We start from the raw sequence: 20,909 nt of genomic DNA on the forward strand, positions 1-20,909 counted from the left end.
ACCGGATCGTTACCGTACAGTCACTCTGGTCTGTTTGTGTGTTTCTATGTGGTGTTCGTGTCGGCGGGTGTTTGAGCTCCTGGAACAACCAAAGGCACGTTAAAATACCCAAAACAGAAACCGGAGGTCTGGACGCGGTGAAAACGCTGACTCGGCGTCGGGTGAAATCAGCAGCAGGTCTCCGATTTTCCCGCTAAAACTTTTTTTTTTTATTCACTTTATTATGGCTTCAGGGTTTGTTTGTCTCTAGAGACGTGTGGTCGTAGCGTGGTGTTTCTGTGCAGTGTGTGTGCGTCCTCCAGTCTCGTCTAGTTTGTTTTCACACCGTGTCTTCGTCCATCCGGGCGACATCGTCCAGCGTGACGGCGACCGGCACGCTGTTCTCCTCCGCCTCCTCGTCCGACTTCAACGGAGGCGCCAGCATGGCGGCGCGCTCCTCCTTAGGCTCCTCCCTCTCTCGTCTCTCCTCCTCCTTCCTCTCCTTCGCCAGCAGGTGGTAGTTGAGGCCCATCCCCAAGAAGAGGAAGACGCTGGCCACCATGAGGATGATGCCACAGGAGATGTAGGTGTAGTCGTAGTGGTGGTAGTAGTTGTAGAAGCTTCCTGCAGGCGGACGACACCGAGTTCAAAAAACACCTTCCTCACTTCATTTCACTTTGACAATGTTTTGGTGACTTTCGCAGACTAAAAAGAAAAACATGCTGCGACAAGAAACAGCGACTCCCCCTTCGTTTATGAAATTAAAAACGCGTCGAAATACTGGCAAAAAAAAAATCTAACAATGACGGTCATTAACTCACAGCCTAATTAGCTAAATTTTATATTTCTGTAAGTGACCACTAATACTACCAAAACATACACACCCATAATCAGGGTGATCTACAGATCTACACGCTACAGATCTACACTGGGATTAAAACCCTTTAATGAAATGAACTGTTTCAGATGAGTCTGTTTATGAAGCAGAAAACATCAAAGCAAGTCCTCAGTTCCTCAAATCTAAATGATCTGCAGTTATTTTGCTTCTCTGTTTCACCAACGGTGGCGAGCCGATGCAGGTCAGGAGGAACCGAGGGAATTCAACCGCCAACCCGCTCAACTGGATGATTTTTTTTAAAATGCTTTTCCTTTAAGCCCCAAAAAAACGTTACCCTTCTTCTTGCGAGAAGTTATGTTTGGTATTTTCCAATTCTTTCATTCAGATTTGAACGTCTTACCCGTTACCGGCGGGCCCAGCAGCACCGGCGCACACTCCACGATCGTGACCAGCCCCACGGCCGAGGAGAACCTCTGGGCGCCCACCAGGTCCATCAGCGTCTCGAACAGCACGGCGCTCAGCCAGCCGAAAGCAAAACCGAAGAAGATGGCGTAGATCACGAATCCCGTATAGTCCACCGACAGCGGCGCCATCACGTGACACACTCCGTTGTAGAGGACGGCGGCGGCGAAGAAGTACTGCACACGGGGCCGGACCCACCTGGTGTTGGCCAGGAGGCCCATGGAGGGCCGGGCGAACATGTCCACGAAGGCCAGCACCGACAGGAGGAAGGCCGCCTTCTCCTTGCTGATGTCTTTACTCTTGGCGTAGTTGGAGAGGAAGACGAGCGGCGAGAAGAGGCCGAAGAACATGACCACGTTGCCCATCAGGTAGAGCAGGAAGCCGCGGTGCTTGAAGAGCGTCAGGTCGATGAAGGAGTTGACGGTCTGCAGGAATGTCCTCTTGGGCGCCGGCTGCACGGAGTCGGCCGCCTTGCCGTCGCCGGCCTCCGAGTCGGGTTTGGCCGGCGGAGGTTTGGGTCCGATGGGGCGCATCAGGGAGCCGGCCACGCAGCAGTTCAGCAGCAGTCCTCCGAGGATGAGGAAGCTGCCGCGCCAGCCGAACTGGTCGTACAGCCAGGTGTTGAGGGGGGCCAGCGTGGACAGGAAGACGGGGCTGCCCGCCATCGCGATGCCGTTGGCGATGGGCCGGCGCTTGTAGAAGTATTTACCGATCATGGTGAGAGCCGGGTTCAGGTTGAAGGCCAGACCCAGACCTGAGCACAGGAACATCACAGGAGGCCAAACTTGTGTGAGGAGGGATTTGGTGGAAGTGCCCTTCATTTATTTATAGAACCGATATTCTTTTACAATAAAAATGTGTCGTTGCTCAAACCTCCCCTGAATGAACGGATGAAACTCACCTCCCACGACCCCGATGAAGAAGTACAGCTGGTTCACCGTGTTGCAGAAGGAGGCGGCGACGAGTCCCGACCCCGACAGGCATCCGCCCACGATGACGATCGGACGACTGCCGAATTTGTTGACCAGGATGCTGCTGATTGGACCTGAAGAGACACACGGAGACCCGTTACCGCCGTGGTGTTAATTAATCAATGTTTTCAGAATTCATTCGTCCTTTTTCCAGGAAAAAAAAGACACATTTTTGCTAGTTGAAGCCTCTCAAATGTAAAATTTGTTGACTGTTGAACTTTCAGCTTTGAGAAATTGTGGTAAGTAAACAAATGTTAATCAATTAATTAAAAACAAATATTTTTGAGACTATTTTTTAATTTTGTAAAATTTTCAAACTACAAACCAGAGTTTGTCAGGAAAGCAGCATGTTTGTTCTCTAGAGACTGTTTAGTCTGTGATGACATCAGCTCGCCATTTTAACTGTTGACCACCAGGTGGTGCTGTGATGGTGAACATAAAAGGGGGATAGTGATTGTGTAACAGCACCAGTTACTGGGATGTTACAGGGAGGAAGGAGAGCAGAGGAGAGGAGGAGGAGGAGGAAGAGGGGGAGGGGGAGGGGGAGGTCCACGTGTCCTGCTGTGGTGCCAGCTCTCTCTGAATGGACCTTCACATGATCTCAGCCGTCAGCAGGACGCGAATACAAAGTAAAGTGTGAATCTGCACGACAGGACAGAAAGACGGAGACGACGCTTCCTCAGCCCAAAATGTCCTGAAGCAATTAAGTGATTGCTCAGTGAACAGAAAAATGATCATTTTTAATGATAATCATTATTTTGTTAACAAATCTAGTGAATAATCACCAAATCTTTTTTTTATTGCTTTTCTGTACATTCTATACTTGTAAACTAAATATCTTCAAGTTTCCCAATGTTGTACGGACAAGACAAGACATTTAAATGTGTCACCATAAACATTTGTTTTTATGACAATGAGCTTAATTAATCAAATATAAAAGATAATTATATTTAGTTTAGTTCCTCATTTGGTCATTTTTCTTTGATTTTTGTGCTTCAAGCAGGTAAATGTTGCTAAATAGTTTTGTCATCAGTTATCTCGGTGTTGTTAGCTAAAGTCACTCCTTCTTCTTAGTTTTCTGGAGGTCCATCTGAAAATAATCCCTCATTCATTAGAAAAGAAGATTCAAGAAGACCTGTTTTTGGGGGCGTGTCTGTTTGATTGACAGGTCTGTAGTGCAGTCAGGTTACAGCTATCGGTGGGCGGGACGTAGTATGGTCAGGTTTCCAATCAGATGGAGTCAGCTCCTCCCCCTTGCTCTATCAATTATTCTATAAATCACTACTTCTAAATATCAGCTGAGTATTTAATAAAAGAATCTCAAATGACGTTTGAGGGAAAACAAAAAAATGAGGATTTATAAAAATAAGATGATAAAATATTGATGACCTCAGAAGACACATTGTGTGAGTGAGGACAGGAACCAATCAGCATCCAGTCGAAGCTCACGCACATAAACAAATCACTGCTGACAGCCTTTGTTGCAACACACAAAGAGGCAGTGAGGCTGTTCTCCCACGTTATATAACCCCCCCCCCAGCTCCTCCCCACATCACCTCCCCTATCTCTTCCCCCACACACACATCATTTGCTCCCTTTCTCTCTGTTGAAAGGAGGAAAAACACAAAGCAGGGCAAGACAGAAAAGGATCACCGACCACCAGTTAGCAACGCAATGTCAAGACTGTTATTATGTACTGTTGTTATTACTGCTGTTATTATTACTGTTGTTATTACTGTTATTATTATTACTGTTGTTATTATTACTGTTGTTATTACTGCTATTATTATTACTGTTGTTATTATTACTGTTGTTATTATTACTGTTATTATTACTGCTGTTATTACTGTTATTATTATTACTGTTGTTATAACTGTTATTATTATTACTGTTGTTATTACGGTTATTATTATTACTGTTGTTATTACTGCTGTTATTATTACTGTTGTTATTACTGTTATTATTATTACTGTTGTTATTACGGTTATTATTATTATTATTACTGTTATTATTATTACTGTTGTTATTACGGTTATTATTATTACTGTTGTTATTACTGTTATTATTATTATTATTATTACTGTTATTATTATTGCTGTTGTTATTACGGTTATTATTATTACTGTTATTATTACGGCTGTTATTACTGTTATTATTATTACTGTTGTTATAACTGTTGTTATTATTATTACTGTTGTTATTACGGTTATTATTATTACTGTTGTTATTACTGTTATTATTATTACTGTTATTATTATTACTGTTGTTATTACGGTTATTATTATTACTGTTGTTATTATTACTGCTGTTATTACTGTTATTATTATTACTGTTATTATTATTATTACTGTTATTATTATTACTGTTGTTATTACTGTTATTATTATTACTGTTGTTATTACGGTTATTATTATTACTATTATTATCTGTCTCATACTTTGACATTGTAGAATCACATTCAGATTTTATTTTAGAAAACAGTCCCTCCAGGAAGTCGCAAATTGAAGTAAATTCCCGCAATATTTGCTGGAACTTGAATAAAAAAAATAAATTATTCCCACTATCTATCTGCAAAAAAAGAAAAAGTCATCAACAGAAGCTGTGCATGACGGCATAAAGTACATCTTTTCAGACTAAATTGAGCATTTTTGATCCCAACAATCACAAGAAAAACTCAGCGAAATCCAGAATACTTTTCCATGTTTGTTTCATTCATCCTCTTCGTTTCTGACTCAGATGTTCAGATTTCGTGAGCATCCGGCGTGTTTGAGGGAGAAAGAGGCAGCTGGGGAGGATGACGGAGGAAACAGCTGATTGGATCCATCCCAACATGTCCACCACTCACATCTGTCTACAGACCAACATGTGGACTTCCACATTTTACACAAACAGTTCAACACTCCGGGAAACGATGTTGGATGAGAAGATGGAGACCACTGATGTGTGTATTTGGTAAATATGAAGCTATAATCAGGAGACCATTAGCGAAGTTTATTGTAAAGACTGGAAGCAGCAGGAAGCAGGAAGCAGCAGGATGCAGCAGGATGCAGCAGGGAGCAGCAGGATGCAGCAGAATGCAGCAGGATGCAGCAGGGAGCAGCAGGATGCAGCAGAATGCAGCAGGATGCAGCAGGGAGCAGCAGGATGCAGCAGGATGCAGCAGGGAGCAGCAGGATGCAGCAGAATGCAGCAGGATGCAGCAGGATGCAGCAGGATGCAGCAGGATGCAGCAGGATGCAGCAGGATGCAGCAGGGAGCAGCAGGATGCAGCAGGATGCAGCAGGGAGCAGCAGGATGCAGCAGGATGCAGCAGGATGCAGCAGGATGCAGCAGGGAGCAGCAGGATGCAGCAGAATGCAGCAGGATGCAGCAGGGAGCAGCAGGATGCAGCAGGATGCAGCAGGGAGCAGCAGGATGCAGCAGGGAGCAGCAGGATGCAGCAGAATGCAGCAGGGAGCAGCAGAATGCAGCAGGATGCAGAAGGGAGCAGCAGGATGCAGAAGGGAGCAGCAGGATGCAGCAGGGAGCAGCAGGATGCAGCAGGATGCAGAAGGGAGCAGCAGGATGCAGCAGGATGCAGCAGAATGCTGCAGAGAGCAGCAGGATGCAGCAGGAAGCAGCAGGAAGCAGCAGGATGCAGCAGGATGCAGAAGGGAGCAGCAGGATGCAGCAGGAAGCAGCAGGATGCAGCAGAATGCAGCAGGATGCAGAAGGGAGCAGCAGGATGCAGCAGGATGCAGAAGGGAGCAGCAGGAAGCTGGCTGCAGTATTACAGGAGGTTACATTCAAGGACCGACTTCTCTAAGTCTCTGCTGCCGGCCAAGAAACAACCTGGCAAACAACGTTCATTAAACCGCTTTATAATCTTCAGATGCCGTTTAAATAAATGAGATATGACGTGCTGGCAGGCATCCAGAAAACAACCCCACAAGGGGGCTGTGATGGAAGGGTGGGGGGCTGTGGTGGAGGGGTGGAGGCTGTGATATGCTAAGTTAAGGTCTAGCTCCATGTTTAAAAGTCCCCTGTTGTATCAATTCAGAGTTCACAGGTCTAGTTGCTGCATGAATACTGTCACATTAGCAAAAGACTTAGTCTGCAAAAGATGAGCACAGCCAGAATAAACCACCTGTTTTGTTTGGACTTTCGTAACTTTGTGATGTCACAAACTCACGCTGACGTCATATGTCCGCCCTCGGCACAACACACCGTCGAACCATTTATCTAGAAGAAAACACAGACCAGTCATTCTGTCATGGAAGATACAAGACTGAAGAAAGCCTGTGATTGGCCAGGGTGTGCGTCATTCTGAAGAGAATCAACCAATCAGAAGAGAGGATCATTGATATCAATGAGCCTTAAAGAAACAGGCACAGAAAAAGAGCCTGTAGAAGAAGAGAAATACGTTGAGATGGGTGTTGGTACTGAAACCCATCAAAGATTCTTCAGATGAACATCAAAACTGCAAATACGACACGGGGAAAGTGTGAGAACGAGAGATGAGTAATATCCATCTTCTCATTCAGAAGCACAGAACAATTCTTTAAAGCTTCTTTTTTCTAAAGATGCTAAAGATCCGACACAATAATAACATCCAGTATTATATTTCCAGCTCGGGCACAAATGTGAGGAAATCGGTGGAGATGTGAGTAACGAGTCATCGAAGGAAACAACGCAGTCAATAAGTCGATGGTAGTTAGCAGCTCAATTCAATAAACACCGTTTTAAAATAAAGATATGAACAACTTTTGTTTTCTTATATGAGCAAATTCAACTTTGCTGCCCTATTTTTACACCTCAGTCACTTATGGAAATATTAATGATGGATGTGTGACTGCTGACTTATTGTTTCATGTCAAATTCATGTCTTTCCTCCGCGCAGCTTCCTGTTGCGTTTCAGAAGTGATTCACGCTGAGTCAGCTGACAGACGTTTGTGGAAGTCTGTATGTGTGTGTGTGTGTGTGTGTGTGTGTGTGTGTGTGTGTGTGTGTGTGTGTGTGTGTGTGTGAGAGAGTGTGTGTGTGTGTGTGTGTGTGTGTGTGTGTGTGTGTGTGTGTGTGTGTGTGTGTGTGTGTGTGTGTGTGTGAGAGAGTGTGTGTGTGTGTGTGTGTGTGTGTGTGTGTGTGTGTGTGTGTGTGTGTGTGTGTGTGTGTGTGAGAGTGTGTGTGTGTGTGTGTGTGTGTGTGTGTGTGTGTGTGTGTGTGTGTGTGTGTGAGAGAGTGTGTCTGTGTGTGTGTGTGTGTGTGTGTGTGTGTGTGTGTGTGTGTGTGTGTGTGTGTGTGTGTGAGAGAGTGTGTCTGTGTGTGTGTGTGTGTGTGTGTGTGTGTGTGTGTCTGTGTGTGTGTGTGTGTGTGTGTGTGTGTGTGAGTGTGTGTGTGTGTGTGTGTGTGTGTGTGTGTGTGTGTGAGAGTGTGTCTGTGTGTGTGTGTGTGTGTGTGTGTGTGTGTGTGTGTGTGTGTGTGTCTGTGTGTGTGTGTGTGTGTGTGTGTGTGTGTGTGTGTGTGTGTGTGTGTGTGTGTGTGTGTGTGTGTGTGTGTGTGTGTGTGTGTGTGTGTGTGTGTGTGTGTGTGTGTGTGTGTGTGTGTGTGTGTGTGTGTGTGTGTGTGTGTGTGTGTGTGTGTGTGTGTGTGTGTGTGTGTGTGTGTGTGTGTGTGTGTGTGTGTGTGTGTGTGTGTGTGTGTGTGTGTGTGTGTGTGTGTGTGTGTGTGTGTGTGTGTGTGTGTGTGTGTGTGTGTGTGTGTGTGTGTGTGTGTGTGTGTGTGTGTGTGTGTGTGTGTGTGTGTGTGTGTGTGTGTGTGTGTGTGTGTGTGTGTGTGTGTGTGTGTGTGTGTGTCTGTGTGTGTGTGTGTGTGTGTGTGTGTGTGTGTGTGTGTGTGTGTGTGTGTGTGTGTGTGTGTGTGTGTGTGTGTGTGTGTGTGTGTGTGTGTGTGTGTGTGTGTGTGTGTGTGTCTGTGTGTGAGAGTGTGTCTGTGTGTGTGTGTGTGTGTGTGTGTGTGTGTGTGTGTGTGTGTGTGTGTGTGTGTGTGTGTGTCTGTGTGTGTGTGTGTGTGTGTCTGTGTCTGTGTCTGTGTGTGTGTGTGTGTGTGTGTGTGTTTGCTTCAGTTAAAGTGTGAAAGATAAAGTCCTGCTCCAATCGCCGACCACAGAAATCCTCTGATGCAGTAAAATGCTACAAATCAACAGATGTAAATGCTAACAAACAGTCAAACAGTCCTGCAGCGATCTGATCTGTCGCCACGGCAACCAGCTCCTCCCTCAGCTGATATCAACCTGCTCATGTACAGAGTATAAATCAGAGAGAGTTGGAGGATGTAAAAGGATTTCACTGGACTTTATCTCCGATGTTTTTCTTCTTTACTGTTAATCATTGTCAAACGCTCCGATTTCACTTATTATCAGTTCAGTGCAATAAAATCTGGAAAAATGGAAAATGACCGTGTTAGCAACTTTTGTGATGATTAACCGTATGATGACACATATTGAGATATACATATATATATTAGCTCTGCAGCTCTTGAGGTGAGATGCAGGTCATTGAAGTTATAACCACCCATATGTTAGTTTGTGATCCGATGTTTGTAGCAGGATGTCAGTTTAACAATGTGGGTTTTTGGTTTTGTTGTTTTTCTCTCCTTCCTTCATCGAGTCATTCTGTATAATTTTGTCCACTTCTTTCTCCGTCTCTCACTGTATTTCTGTATTATAATTTTGACTTGTTTATCTTTTTGTCATCTATGGTACTGCAATTATGACTTTTTATGATCTCTATTCTATTTATGTTCCAATTTCTGTAAATTTAAAAAGTAGTGAAAAGTTTAAAAAAAATAATAATAATTCACACCCTCTCGAAAAAAAACAACAGACGAATATGAATAAATAAATTAAAAAAACCATTTCTGACTCACCTCCGCCGTACATGACCGCCAGCATGATGGAGGAGATCCAGGACACCTGGCTGGGCGTGGCGTCAAAGATGACCTCAATCTCCTTGAAGAAGACGGTGATGGATTTGGGGAAGGCGTAGGAGAAACCGATGGAGATGAAGGCGCCCACCACCACCACCCAGCCCCAGCCCCCCTCGGGCGGGGTGTACCCCTGAGGCCCGCTCAACGCTGGAGGCATGTCGACCGGCCGGGGAGAAAAACCAAGACGATGGAAGTCGGAGTGAAGGAACGGGGCTGGAGAACAGCTGGGTGTCGGGGGGCGGGGGGTAGGAGGAGGCCGGTCCAGATGAACGGAGATCAGAAGTTACAGCAACACCCGTGGAGGAGACGGAGCAGAGAGACCTGAGAATCAACAAGACAGAAACAAATTCATCTTTTCCTCTTTCGTGGTTTTAATCTACTTTACTGCCCGATGCTGAATGAAACATGAAAACACAGATGGAGGAAGAAAGGAGGAAAGATAATGTTTTTAAAAAGTGACATGTACCGTAGAAACGTAACGTCTCTCCAGACTCAGCATTCAAATGTTAATGCCGACGTGTTTCCTCAAAGGTATCAATGGAAGCCAGAGTGCATCAGCTGAGTGATCTCACCTTTTTTACACAAAGGCGTTAAATAATCAGCTTAACATGAAACGTCTGGTGTGAATTTGTTCCAGAGACTCTGCAGCTGAAGCTGTTAACACGCCATTCACACGCTTCTTCATTTTGTCACTTACACACGTGGTTTGTCGTAGCCGAGTCATAGCGAGCTAATGGTTGTATTTAAAGCCGGGCCCACTTTACTTCCTGTCTGTTCACCACAAAGTCAAAAAGTCTTCAACCGATCAAAACCATTGACGGGTGTCAACTTCGAACACACGCTGCACATACCTGCAGATAAACATGCAACAACACACATGTGCAAGACGGTATTAATGCATCCAGATGTTTTGCATGTTTGAGGCCATTCACTTCTAATGCTGAGCTTTCGGTTCCTTCCTTGCAGAGCGTTTCGGTTCATGACCGTTCATTATGAAACTTAACTATGTCAGATCCTCATTACTGATACCGACTCACTGCTTCATCTGCGAGGTCACTGGTGGTAATCCAGTAACTCTGCAGCTCTTTGCTGCTTCTAACTGGTTTTTTTGGTTATTAAAATAACTGATCAGATGCAAACAACACAGACCTCGTAACAAAATCTGTATTTGAACTAATATCAGAAAGCAGACTCTGAGAAACCAACCATGACGTACATTGAATTAAACGCGACTCGTCACGCAAAACACCAAAAATTGCAGCCGAAAAAAACACAAACTCTGTGTCGGGGTTACGGGAATATTCTTGTGTTTCCTCCATGAAACAAACATATTTCCATCCTGTTTTCCACGTTTCTTTTTATAGTTTGAGGTTTCGATGATGTCCTTTGAGTTGCACCTTCTTCTGCAATGATCCAACAGCACCAAAACTTTAGAACAAATATTTGCACATTAATGGAAACACTTGTACAAGTAAAAATTAGCAATTTCCTGTGCTCATTTTCTAGAAATCCAATTAAAATTTGTTCTACATGTACATTTAAACCTGACTTGTTCTGCTTCCACTTTTTACAGATGAATTAATATCAGCAAGTTAAAGTGAAGACGACGTATGAATCAGATGCAGGATGATGGGCTGAGCAGCCTACTCACTCAAATAAGGAAGTAGAGACGCCACGTTGTTGGTGAGCAGACGGGTTTTATTACTGCACGCTAAAATAAAACTGCAGTGAGCACATGTTGTAACGACTGAAGAGGAAGCCACCGCTTTAAACCCTCCACATTTACCTGCATGGAAATAATTTGACCTTATGAGATATTATAGATATTATATATATATATATATATATATATATATATATATATATATATATATATAGCTATGCATGAGCCCCTCTGCGCGCGCGCGCACACACACACACACACACATTTATTCTACACATGACATGAGCGTCATCTCTGCAGAGGTAGCCGCCATGTTATTGATCTGTGAGTACTCAGTAAACCAGGTCAGACACTCGGACCGACAGGCAAACAAAACAATGCACTCGGTCAGAAATGTGTATGAGCATACCGGCGCTGCCACTTCCTCATCACGTGTCCAATATCTCACGTTCACGCTGGACTCGGACCTCCGCGTGAACTCCAACAGCCATAAAACAACAGTGAACTTGGAGTTAGCCGGTCTTCAGAGGATCTGCTTGAGATTCAAACCACAGCACCTTTGTGGAAATCAATCCGGAGTATCGATGTATGTATATGTGTGTGTGTGTGTGTGTGTGTGTGTGTGTGTGTGTGTGTGTGTGTGTGTGTGTGTGTGTGTGTGTGTGTGTGTGTGTGTGTGTGTGTGTGTGTGTGTGTGTGTGTGTGTGTGTGTGTGTGTGTGTGTGTGTGTGTGTGTGTGTGTGTGTGTGTGTGTGTGTGTGTGTGTGTGTGTGTGTGTGTGTGTGTGTGTGTGTGTGTGTGCGTGCGCGTCTCTATTTATTCAGCAGAAAACTTTACTCTATGGTCGAGGCACAAATCTGTCAGCGGTCACTCGTCCAGACTGAACGAGGTCCAGCAGACTGACCTTGACATTTCCATGCGAGCTCATACGCTGCAGCCGTGGCCTCTAATGTGAGTCTGGAAAAGACCCGCTGGTCTTCTCATGTTGCTCACAAAATGTTTGGCCACGCCCACCTCCGATGACATCACCAAAGCAGAGACACACTCTCACATGCTGGTGCAAACGCTGCTCTGCACATCAGCTTTCAATCTGTGGATTTGTTGCACCGAAGAAACAATTTAAGAGGAAAAAGAACATTAAATCTATTGAGTGGCTGATGAAAACTCTTCTAAATGCTGACAGACAGACAGACAGACAGACAGACAGACAGACAGATAGATAGATAGATAGATAGATAGTTAGTTACTTTATTAATCCCCAAGGGGAAATATTTTCGCTACAGCAGCATTTATAGATACAGGAAAGAAATAAAATAACAGTAAAAAATATTAAATATAAAAATGCACAATATATACAATAAAATAGAATAAAATGAAATAGAATAATTAAATTAAAACTAACTAAACAACAGTGCACTTTAAAAAAAAAAAATATTTAAACAAACAGGACAACAGACAACAGTGTTATTGTTGTGTGATGGATTTTGCCAGAGGTGAGTTATTGTACAGTCTTATTGCGGTCGGCAGGAATGATCTCCTGTATCTGGAATGATCTCCTGTATCTGGAATGATCTCCTGTATCAGGAATGATCTCCTGTATCTGGAATGATATCCTGTATCTGGAATGATCTCCTGTATCAGGAATGATCTCCTGTATCTGGAATGATCTCCTGTATCTGGAATGATCTCCTGTATCTGGAATGATCTCCTGTATCTGGAATGATCTCCTGTATCAGGAATGATCTCCTGTATCTGTCCTTGTGACAGCAGCTGGAGGAGTCTTTTAGAGAACGTCCTCCTCTGTCCCTGCAGCAGGTGGAGAGGGTGGTCAGGATTATCCAAGATGGACAATAGTTTGTTCAGCGTCCTCCTCTCCACCACCTTTTCCAGGCTATCTAGTTTGTAGCCGATGATGGAGCCGGCCTTCTTAACCAGTTTGTTGAGTTTGTTGGTGTCTCCGGCTCCAATGCTGCTCCCCCAGCAGACCACAGCGAAGTACAGTTCACTGGCCACAACAGATGGTAGAACATCTCCAACATCTTGATGCCCACATTGAAGGATCGAAGTTTCCTCAAGAAAAAGAGTCGACTCATCACCTTCTTGTAGACAGCGTTGATGTTGGTCTTCCAGTTCAGTCTGTTGTCATGGAGACACCAGGTACTTGTACTCCTCCACCATGTCCACCTCCTCTCCCAGAACTCTCAGCGGTTGTGGAGCCGTCGTCTTCCTCCTGAAGTCGACCATCATCTCTCTGGTCTTGGCCACGTTCAGGAGGAGGTGATTTCTACCAGCCCACTCCACAAAGTCCTCCACTACTGCCCTGTACTCCTCCTCCCGTCCATCCCTTATACACCGACCGCTGACTCCTCCTCCCGTCCATCCCTTGTACACCGACCGCTGACTCCTCCTCCCGTCCATCCCTTATACACCTACCGCTGACTCCTCCTGCCGTCCATCCCTTATACACCGACCGCTGACTCCTCCTCCCGTCGATCCCTTATACACCGACCACTGACTCCTCCTCCCACTGACTCCTCCTCCCGTCCATCCCTTATACACCGACCGCTGACTCCTCCTCCCGTCGATCCCTTATACACCCGTCCACTGACTCCTCCTCCCGTCCATCCCTTATACACCCGACCACTGACTCCTCCTCCCGTCCATCCCTTATACACCGACCACTGACTCCTCCTCCCGTCCATCTCTTATACATCCATCCACTGCAGAGTCATCAGAGAACTTCTGCAGATGTCTTGACTCTGAGTTGTTCTGGAAGTCAGTGGTGTAGAAGGTGAACAGGAAGGAGACAGAACAGTTCCCTGAGGAGCTCCAGTACCACTGACCACCGTATCAGACAGCACACTGCCCAGACGGACAAACTGTGGTCTGCCTGTCAGGTAGTCAGTGATCCAGGAGACGGTGGACGCGTCCACCTCCTCCACCCCCCCACCACCCGCAGCTTCTCACTCAGCAGCAGTGGTTGGATGGTGTTGAATGCACTGGAGAAATCAAAGAAAGTGATTCTCACAGATTCACCGGTTCCATCCAGGTGAGACTGAGCTCGTTGCAGCAGGTAGATGATGGCGTCGTCCACTCCCACATGAGGCTGGTACGCAAATTGCAGAGGGTCCAGAGAAGATTTCACCAGCGGCCTGAGGTGGGCCAAGACCAGCCTCTCCAGCACCTTCATCACATGAGATGTGAGGGCAACCGGTCGGTAGTCGTTGAGGCCGGATGGAGTCGTCTTCTTAGGGACTGGAACCAGGCAGGACGTCTTCCACAGCACCGGGACCTCCTCCTGCTTCAGGCTCAGGTTGAAGAAGTGTTGTAGGACCTCAGCCAGCTGGACGGCGCAGGTCTACAGGACCCCGGGGCCGATGCCGTCAGGTCTTCAGGTCCCTGGGGCCGATGCCATCAGGTCCTGCAGCCTTGCGCTGGTGGAGTCTCTCCAGCTGTCTCCTAACCTGGCCGGTCGCCACAGAGAGAGGGGGGGAGTCATGGCGTCGATGGTGGAAGAGCCCTTTGGAGTTGAGGACTCTGTGTCCATGCAGCTCACCAGGGGGGACAGAAGGGGGAGGGGGGAGGCATCACCTCCCTCACGTTGTTCTGCTGGAGTTTGGCCTCCAGCTTCCTCCTGTAGGAGTCCTTGCACTCCCTGAGCTTCTCCTTCGGGTGGCGCTGCACTCTCCTGAGCTCCTCCCTGTCCCCAGACCTGAAGGCTGCTTTCTTCTGATTAAGAAGCACCTTCAGGTCACTGGTGATCCACGGCTTGTTGTTGGGGAAGCAGTGTCCAGTCCGGGATGGTACGGTGGTGTGTTCACAGAATTTGATGTATTCTGTGATACAGTCCGTCCTGCTGTTGATGTCCTCCCCATGTGGTCCACACAGCACGTCCCAGTCCGTGGACTCAAAGCAGTCTTGCAGGGCGTCTTTATCCTCCTGTGTCCACCTCCTCACAGTCCTGGTGGTTACAGGCTGCCTCTGCACCAGGGGAACATACTTTGGTGTCAGCAGGACCAGGTTGTGGTCGGATCTACCGGGGGGGGGCAGTAGTACTGTATGCATCCATGACATTAGCATACAGGAGGTCCAGAGTTTTATTGTTCCTTGTGGGGCAGTTAACATACTGGTGCAAAGTTGGCAGAACTTTATCCAGACTGGTTAAAGTCTCCAGTAACTAACAAAAATGCACCGGGATGCTGAGTCTGAAGTTTGGACACAGTGGAGTAGATGGTGTCCACTGCTGCCTCTACGTCAGCTGATGGAGGAACGTACACAGCGATAACGATGGCGGACGTGAACTCCCTCGGTAAATAATAAGGGCGCATCCCCACGGCTAGAAGTTCAATGTCCGGGCTACAGAAACGTTCCTTCACACACACGTGGTCGGGATTGCACCACCTCTCGTTCACATAGACTGCAATCCCTCCACCTTTCTTCTTGCCGCTCCGAACAACGTCTCCGTCCCCCCGAACGGTCCTGAAGCCGGTACGGCCGCGCTGTGGTCCGGGAGATGTGAGTGCAGCCATGTCTCGGTGAAACACATGATGCTGCACTCCCGGTACTCTCTCTGGGTCTTTACCAGCGCCGAGCTCGTCCGTCTTGTTGTCCAATGACCTCACGTTCCCCATTAAGATCTCCGGTACCGCTGGCTTGTATTTCCTCCTTTCCGCCTTTAGCTTAGCTCCAGCTCTGTAACCCCGACGTCTTCTCCGAAGTTTGTCCGGGATTTCAGGCCTCGCTCCGGGCAGCAGCAGTAGAGGTCTACTCAGCGCGATCAGCTGATCACGCGAGTAAACAATAACAATGCCCCCAACCAGAAAAGTGGAAAAATTACGGTCCATTGTCTGACCGTTAACTTAACACACGTGAAGAAAAAAACAAAACAACTCCGAAGAGAGAAGAAAGAAAAATACTTCAAACAAAACACACTTGGGGGGAGCTGCTGTAACAGGCTGCCACTAGCGCGGCGCCATCTTAAACTACGTGTACCACTAAGAACTACATGTGTAGGTCTAAGAACTACATGTGTACCACTAAGAACTCCATGTGTACGTCTAAGAACTCCATGTGTACCGCTAAGAACTACATGTGTACCACTAAGAACTACATGTGTACCGCTAAGAACTCCATGTGTACGTCTAAGAACTACATGTGTACGTCTAAGAACTACATGTGTACGTCTAAGAACTACATGTGTACCGCTAAGAACTCCATGTGTACCGCTAAGAACTCCAAGTGTACATCTTAGAACTCCAAGTGTACATCTAAGAACTCCATGTGTACATCTAAGAACTCCATGTGTACGTATAAGAACTCCATATGTACGTATAAGAACTCCATGTGTACGTATAAGAACTCCATGTGTACGTATAAGAACTCCATGTGTACCGCTAAGAACTCCATGTGTACGTATAAGAACTCCATGTGTACCGCTAAGAACTCCATGTGTACATCTAAGAACTACATGTGTACGTATAAGAACTCCATGTGTACGTCTAAGAACTACATGTGTACCGCTAAGAACTACATGTGTACCGCTAAGAACTACATGTGTACATCTAAGAACTACATGTGTACCGCTAAGAACTACATGTGTACCGCTCCACTTTGACTGGGAAACACTGTGGGGGAGAAAGAGAGAGAGAGAGAGAGAGAGAGAGAGAGAGAGAGAGAGAGAGAGTGTGTGTGTGTGTGTGTGTGTGTGTGTGTCTGTGTGCGCCAGTAAAGTTATCAATGAGTCCATTCATTCCTCCTGCAGTAACCAACCCTCCATGGACTGTTTGCAGCTCCAGTTCTCTGAACTCCAACAGACTGAGAACAAATTAAAGAGTCCCAGCAGAAGAAATGTTAAAAAGTTTTACAATAAACACAAATGAGGTTCCTAGTGTTTCTCCGGTCCCTAGTGTTTCTCCGGTCCCTAGTGTTTCTCCGGTCCCTTGTGTTTCTCCGGTCCCTGGGGTTTCTTCGGTTCCTAGTGTTTCTCCGGTCCCTGGGTTTTCTCCGGTCCCTAGTGTTTCTCCGGTCCCTGGGGTTTCTTCGGTTCCTAGTGTTTCTCCGGTCCCTGGGGTTTCTCCGGTCCCTCGTGTTTCTTCGGTTCCTAGTGTTTCTCCGGTCCCTAGTGTTTCTCCGGTCCCTTGTGTTTCTCCGGTTCCTCGGGTTTCTCCGGTTCCTAGTGTTTCTCCGGTCCCTGGGGTTTCTCCGGTTCCGAGGGTTTCTCCGGTCCCGAGGGTTTCTCCGGTCCCTAGTGTTTCTCCGGTCCCTGGGGTTTCTCCGGTCCCTTGTGTTTCTCCGGTTCCGAGGGTTTCTCCGGTCCCTAGTGTTTCTCCGGTCCCTAGTGTTTCTCCGGTTCCGAGGGTTTCTCCGGTCCCTAGTGTTTCTCCGGTTCCGAGGGTTTCTCCGGTCCCTAGTGTTTCTCCGGTCCCTTGTGTTTCTCCGGTTCCTCGGGTTTCTCCGGTCCCTAGGGTTTCTCCGGTCCCTAGGGTTTCTCCGGTTCCTAGTGTTTCTCCGGTCCCGAGGGTTTCTCCGGTCCCGAGGGTTTCTCCGGTCCCTAGGGTTTCTCCGGTCCCTGGGGTTTCTCCGGTCCCTGGGGTTTCTCCGGTTCCGAGGGTTTCTCCGGTTCCGAGGGTTTCTCCGGTCCCGAGGGTTTCTCCGGTCCCGAGGGTTTCTCCGGTCCCTAGTGTTTCTCCGGTCCCGAGGGTTTCTCCGGTCCCTAGTGTTTCTCCGTTCCCGAGGGTTTCTTCGGTTCCTAGTGTTTCTCCGGTTCCTAGTGTTTCTGGGAGAAGATGCTCCCATTTTAATATCAGAATTCTCCAACGACGCCGGTTAACTTCGGGGTTAAAGCCTGTGAGCGACGGAGCCCGAGAACAACAACTTCATGCCCAGTTCTCATCCAACATGGTATTTGTCAGTGACTTCCCATCATGTCCAGGTGAGTCCTACATGTGACCTCACAAACTCTCCAGGTATTAACGTGCCAAAAGAAGGTTAAAGACTTTTAGCTGAGAGGTGAAACGTCTTCACCAACTTCAAGTGAGTCCAATTGCCTCCAGAAAACCCTTCAGTTGTCTGAGACTCCAACTGCCCACGTTAAGCTGTGGAAACCTGACAGCAACTGCGCAGACAGCGACGACTGCGCAGACAGCAGCATTATTTATTTGTATTATTATTTTCTAATACTTATATATAATACTTATCTCCATGACTTCACACAGCACCTCGCTGGAAGTGACCGAGAGTTGTCCGTGAACTCGGTGACAGAAAGGTCATCATGGACCCAGGCTGGGGGGGGGGGGGGGGGGGGGGGGGGGGGGGGCATAACCACGTATACTGTGATACTGTGTCTCTCTGGATTACACGATGAGTCCAAATTTAGCAGCATTGAAAGAAGAAGACAATGTACTCAATCCTTCGAGGAAAGTTTAGAAAGACTACATGACTTTTAAGAGCTTTCACAGCTGATTTTAGTGGTTAATTCAATTTAATTAAGAATATTTTCATAGGTATCTTTAATTTCACAATTTTTACTTGAATATACAAGTCAAACACATAGACCGCGCAGACAACAGCAGACTTGTGTCTGGAAGGATTTCAACATTCCAGGCAAACATAATCTTCACCAGTTATTAATCATAACTACAAAGTTTAGGCGTAACTATAAAAGGTTGCACAACAAGGAAGGTCTGAGTACATCTTATTACCGGCAGCTTCGGTGCCCGAGTTCCTTCTTAATAGGAAGAAAACCAACGTGGTTTGGTAGTAGAACCGACAACAGACAAGAAACGGGTTTTAAGTTTTGCCACAAGCAAAACAAAGTAAAGCAACATCTTATAACCGGTTTTAATTTTGTTGCAATGTGGAAGAAAACTCAAAATGATCAACTACGGGATACAAAATGTGTTTGGAGCCACAGACTCATACAGTCCATCCGGAAAGTATTCACAGCGCTTCACTTCTTCCTCATTTTGTTATGTTACAGCTTTATTTCAAAATGTATTAAATTCATTTTTTTCCTCAAATTTCTACACACAATACCCCATAATGATAACGTGTAAAAAGTTTGTTTACAATTTTTGCAAATCTATTAAAAAATAAAGAACGGAAATATAACACGTACTTAAGTATTCACAGCCTTTGCTCAATACTTTGTTGAAGCACCTTTGGCAGAAATTACAGCCTCAAGTCTTTTGGAGTATGATGCTACAAGCTCGGCTCCTATTCTTGGGCAGTTTCTCCCGTTCTTCTTTGAGGGACCTCTGAAGCTCCATCAGGTTGGATGGGGAGCGTCGGTGCTCAGACACCTTCAGATGCATTCATCTTTCCCTCCATCCTGACTAGTCTCCCAGTTCCTGCTGCTGAAAAACATCCCCACAGCATGATGAATTTAATCCATTTTGGAATAAATCTGTAACAACAAAATGTGGAAAAAGTGAAGCGCTGTGAATACTTTAAGGATGGACTGTATGTGGAGGAGATGGACGGAGGAGGAGCTGGACGGTGGAGGAGATGGACGGAGGAGGAGATGGACGGAGGAGGAGATGGACGGTGGAGGAGATGGACGGAGGAGGAGATGGACGGTGGAGGAGATGGACGGAGGAGGAGATGGACGGTGGAGGAGATGGACGGAGGAGGAGATGGACGGTGGAGGAGATGGACGGATGGACGGTGGAGGAGATGGACGGAGGAGGAGATGGACGGTGGAGGAGATGGACGGTGGAGGAGATGGACGGAGGAGGAGATGGACGGAGGAGGAGTTAAGGACGACGCCCACATTGCTGCATGTCGGTGAGAGACATCTTCTTACAAACCTCCTGCAACAATGTTTGTGTTGAACCGGGTTTCTAAACGGAGGCTGATGGGAACTCTTGTATTTACAGCGTGATTGACATGTTTTCTGTAAACAAAGTTCAATCATGAAAACCAGAGGCCATAAAACAGGACTGTGTTTCTATGTAGGACACTCAGTCATATATATATATATTTATATATAATATATATATTTATTCACTGTTGGTCCTCCAGAGAGGTCAGAGGTCACAGAGTGAACCCCAGGAGGTCGACCTGCAGGTAGACATCGACTCTCCCGGAGGTCACCTTGACACCTGGGAACCACACGGCACCGACACCTACCGTCTGCCTGCCCCCCTTCCTCCCCCCACCCGGTACATGAGGACGGGTCATGATGACGTCATGTGTCCATCATGTGTCCATCATGTGTCCATCATTTGTCCATTATGTCCAACAGCTCCTCGTCTCTGACTTTCACATGTGGATGTTAAAAATAGCGCACGAGGCGCATCACGCACACACTGAATGAAACCGCGTCGGTTCAAATCGGTCCCATAAAACCGGTTACTTCGGTCGGTTAACGGATCTAATAACGGAAGATCAGCTGCTCCAGCATCGAGCTAATTCACCGTTAGCCCGAGATGAGAAGAGAAACAACGAGCCGTTAAATTCAGCCACGCACACACACACACACACACACACACACACACACACACACACACACACACACACACACACACACACACACACACACACACACGGTCACTCACCGCGGGGTTGGTCGGTGTGAGTCGCCCCCGGTGAGAGCACGTTGGTTCGGCAGCAGCTCCCGGTACACCGACCTCAGAGAACAACTTCTGGATGGTGATGGCGTTACAATCCCGAACGCATGCGCACGAGAGACCTCTCGCAAGCGGAGGAATCTGACGAAACGCACGTGCGTGCAGTGGGCGGGGCCAGCTCAACCCGCCTCAACGGTTGATGTTTGACTGACAGCTCTGATCTGACTAATAAGTTTTCTTTATTCAATGTGCCAACGTTGCTTCATCATCTGAAGGTGTTTCTAACAAGTTAATGCAATAATAATAATAACAATAATAATAATAATAATAACTGTTTGTTTCATACAAGAAATAAAGCAGAACATGCTTTACAGCACAAGATAAAAACAGATTTAACATACCAACATGTTAAATGTAAAAAAATAAACCAAATGCATGATAACAGATCAAATATAATACAAGAC

At 46.5% G+C, this 20,909-nt stretch overlaps 1 protein-coding gene across 2 annotated transcripts in view; it reads right to left on the reverse strand.

Annotated features, from left to right (window-relative positions):
- Positions 1-20,561, reverse strand: part of LOC138634765 (monocarboxylate transporter 1-like) — a 21,853-nt gene extending 1,292 nt beyond the window's left edge. Inside the window, exons 1-5 of one of the 2 annotated variants that reach the window (XM_069721899.1) lie at positions 20,434-20,561; positions 9,154-9,534; positions 2,181-2,324; positions 1,218-2,033; positions 1-603 (exon numbers count right to left, since the gene is read on the reverse strand). The exon at positions 1-603 is cut by the window's left edge and continues 1,292 nt beyond it. In XM_069721899.1, coding sequence (XP_069578000.1) covers positions 320-603; positions 1,218-2,033; positions 2,181-2,324; positions 9,154-9,370 — 1,461 coding nt within the window. In that variant the 5' untranslated portion in view covers positions 9,371-9,534; positions 20,434-20,561 and the 3' untranslated portion in view covers positions 1-319. Of the gene's footprint in view, positions 604-1,217; positions 2,034-2,180; positions 2,325-9,153; positions 9,535-11,285; positions 11,557-20,433 lie in introns of those variants that run through there. The other variant, XM_069721900.1, reaches the window with a different exon arrangement.
- Between the last annotated feature and the right edge of the window lie 348 nt (positions 20,562-20,909).

Source organism: Brachyistius frenatus, unplaced genomic scaffold (assembly GCF_029030835.1).
Source record: "Brachyistius frenatus isolate BFR_SWC_R1_liver_20210118 unplaced genomic scaffold, ASM2903083v1 Contig_278, whole genome shotgun sequence".
Lineage (NCBI taxonomy): Eukaryota > Metazoa > Chordata > Actinopteri > Embiotocidae > Brachyistius > Brachyistius frenatus.